The 3,108-nt window shown below is 63.1% G+C and overlaps 1 protein-coding gene across 1 annotated transcript in view; it reads right to left on the bottom strand.

Annotated features, from left to right (window-relative positions):
* Window positions 1-1,579: 1,579 nt before the first annotated feature.
* The window catches only part of PTDSS1 (phosphatidylserine synthase 1), a 25,363-nt gene continuing 23,834 nt past the window's right edge, over window positions 1,580-3,108 (bottom strand). The window contains exon 13 of the mRNA XM_056124935.1: window positions 1,580-1,742. Within this exon, the coding sequence (XP_055980910.1) occupies window positions 1,630-1,742 (113 nt within the window). The 3' untranslated portion in view covers window positions 1,580-1,629. The remainder of the gene's footprint in view (window positions 1,743-3,108) is intronic.

Raw genomic sequence — 3,108 nt, 5'->3', positions numbered from 1 at the left:
GACCCCGCAGCCAGGCCGGGTGGGAGGTTCAGGGTTCTGAGACGTAAAACAGTCCCCCCCCCACCCAAAAGAAAACCCAACAAAACAGAATCGCCCGTGCAGGAATAGCTGGGGACCTCTGGGGGCCGGAGGTCCAGCAGGTCGGCTGGGAGCGGGCAGCCTGCAGGTGGCCAGGGGGACCTGTGGCAGCAGCTCACTACCCACGGTGACACGCCTCGGTCGAGTCCCCAAGGCCTGGGGGTGGCCGGGCCCATCCTGGGATTCCTCTGCAGAAACCAAGCCTGTGGCTGGAGACAGGCCTTCCAGGTGGGGGAGACAGGAAGCCCAGTGACTGTAGGGGTGAGGCTTGGGGGGGGGGTGGGGGGGGGGTTTGTGCACACCCTCTCCCCTGCTTTTTTTTTTTTTAATCATATTCCTTCTCATCCATCACGTTTCACTCAAACGAGAGAAAGAATCCGGAGTTCTGACATCCGTCGACGATCAAGAATCAGGGACGCTGTCTCATTTGCCCAGGTGTCGAAAATCAGATGGGCTGGTCACGGAATGAGATTTGAAGACCGTTGGACTAGAGCCGTTACCGACTGGATCCCACAGGATGTCAAAAGACCGCGTGGCCGCCCACCTACCAGACGGTCAGACTTCTTCGTCAAGATCATGAACGATCGGTTTGAGGCTCTTCGTGTTCCTAGAGCGAACAGACGCCATTGGGCTACTCTAGCACGCGACAGGGACAAATGGAGACGTTACTGGCGCCCGCTCGAGCAAATCGACGATTAACGGGAAGTCAAGTGATTAAGTGATCAAGCCATATTCCAGGTGGCCCACCCTGCAGAGCTCCAAACTCAGTCACGGACCCCTGGTATCTGTCCCCACCCGTGGCAGCAACGGATGGGGGGCAGGGGAGACCACGCAGATGGGCAGGCCTGGTGGGGTGGGGAGGGTCGCAATTTTATTTAAAACAGGGGAGGGGGCCATCGGAGGCGGCGGGCGGAGTCCAAGAACATGGCACAGAACAGAGGGGACAGCGGGGGACGCTCACCAACAGCACCTTAGGTGGGACGAAGACGTGGTGTGGGCATGGGGGACCGGCCCTGTCCCCGGGGGCGGGGGAGAGGGGGAGGGTGGGACCGTTCTCAGCGGTGGTCCCCTGCACCGGAACGGGCCCTCAGGTTTCACAGAAGCTCCCCCACCTTTTTTTCTTTTTTCTTCCCGTTTCCTGGAGAAGATGGAGAGGGGGAGGGGAACCCCCCCCCCCACCACCACACACAAGTCAAGTCCGTGTCAGTCATGGCTCCTGCAGGCTTTTAAGCATCCAAACTCAGACACAGACACGAGGATCGACGAGGAGGAGGAGCAAGGCGGGAGAGGCTGCTGGCCGCTGACCGCTCGCTGGCTCGCTCACTCGCAAGGGAAGGCGGGTTCGCAGAAATGAAGGCCAGGGGGGCCAGTCTGTTTGTTGGTGGGGGGAGGTCTGGTTCAAGCTTGAAGGGGTCACGGGGGTCTCCTGGCGTCCAGCTGCCCCGCAGACCCCGGCCTTGGGGCGAGCCATGCCGGACCCCCCACCCGCGGCCCCCCCCACCCGCGATGCGACAGTGACCCCGACAGTGACCCCGGGGTCCCCGCGCCCCATCACTTCTTGCCCACGCCGCCGTTGGTGACTTTGGCCTTGGAGTGGCGGTTCCGGCGCCGGGAGGAGTGGCCCTCGCTGTTGCCAGAGTGCTTGGGGGGGCTGTCCTCGGAACCTGGCGGGAAGAAGCGGGAGGCGCGGTGCTGGGGGCTGCTGACCCAGTGACCGGCCCCCTCGGCAGGGACCGGCCACGCAGACGCTCCTCGCGCGCCACCTGGTGGCCGCCTGGAGTGATGCAGGAGACCCAGGGGCTCACAGGGACGGGGGTGGGGGTGGGCTCTGAGGACCTCCTGGGCGCACCCCTGCACCCTTCTCTCTGGAAAGCGTGTCCCCAAACCTGGCGGAGCCCCGGCCCTCTGTGCTGCGCCCTGGGCGTCACGCTTTGGGGGAACTCAGAAAGTCCCCTCCACGGGGGTGGAAGGGGCCGAGGGGCGGCTGGCAAGGCCAGGAGGCACCACCGGACAGTGGGTGTCTGGAGAGGCTTGGGACTTTCAGGTTCTGAGCTGCCTCTGCCCTGGGCATGAGCGTGGCGCTGGCCCTGAGGTCAAACAGGGCAGGGCCTAGGGCAGGTCACAAGTGACAGGTGGCCGGGGCATGGGGACACGGGGGTGCGGGGGAGGGCACCAAGTCCCTGTGCTGCTGTTGCCCGTGGAAGCAGGGCTTGGCTGTCCAAGACCTGAGATTTTTCTTTTGGGGGATTTTGAAGCCACGGCCGATGGTGCTGGGGGTGGGTAGCCGGGATATGTGCGTGTGTGCGTGTGTGTGTGTGAGGGGTCCAGGGAAGATGGGAACTAGGCAGTGCTGGGCTCACGCTAGGGCACAACACACCCCCTGACTCTAGCCCCATCTCTGTTCCGCTTTCCTTTTCATTTACTTCGGCTTTGGGGGCCACCCCCAGTGATGCTCAGGGGTCCCTCCTGGCCCCGCACTCAGGGATCACAGCTGGCGGTGCCCGAGGGGGCCAAATGGGATGCCAGGGAGAGAAACGGACAAGGCCAGTGCCCTCCCCACTGTGCCATCGCCACTGGCTTTCCTTACTTATGGAACTCTCCCTTTTTCCTTTTGTTTTGTTTTGGGGCCACACCTGGCAGTACTCAAGGTTCACTCCTCACGGTGCTTGGGAGACCCGAGGGGATGCCAGGATCAGACCCGGGCCAGCCATGTGCTCTTCCTACTGTGCTGTCACTTGGGGCCCCAGGAACAATCTGCCCACGGAGATGTGACCCACAGGCCAAAGGCTGATCTGAGGGATGTCTGGGAGCCCTCTGTCCCCTTCATCAGGACCGAGAACCCAGGCAGGGATGTGGCCAGGAGAGCAGTTGTCTCTGGGACACGTCGTTCATCTCCCTCGGGAAAACTCGGCCCCCAGCCCCCTGCAGCTCACCGGAACCAGCCAGAAGCCCCTTCGGGGCCATCAGCTCACAAGCTTCAGAGTGGGGGAGTGGGTTCGGCCCTGGACGCAGCCGTGGTTGAGGGCAGAG

This window comes from Sorex fumeus, unplaced genomic scaffold (genome assembly GCF_029834395.1).
Source record: "Sorex fumeus unplaced genomic scaffold, SorFum_2.1 ptg000053l, whole genome shotgun sequence".
NCBI lineage: Eukaryota > Metazoa > Chordata > Mammalia > Eulipotyphla > Soricidae > Sorex > Sorex fumeus.
This window is presented reverse-complemented; position numbering and strand designations above follow the sequence as displayed.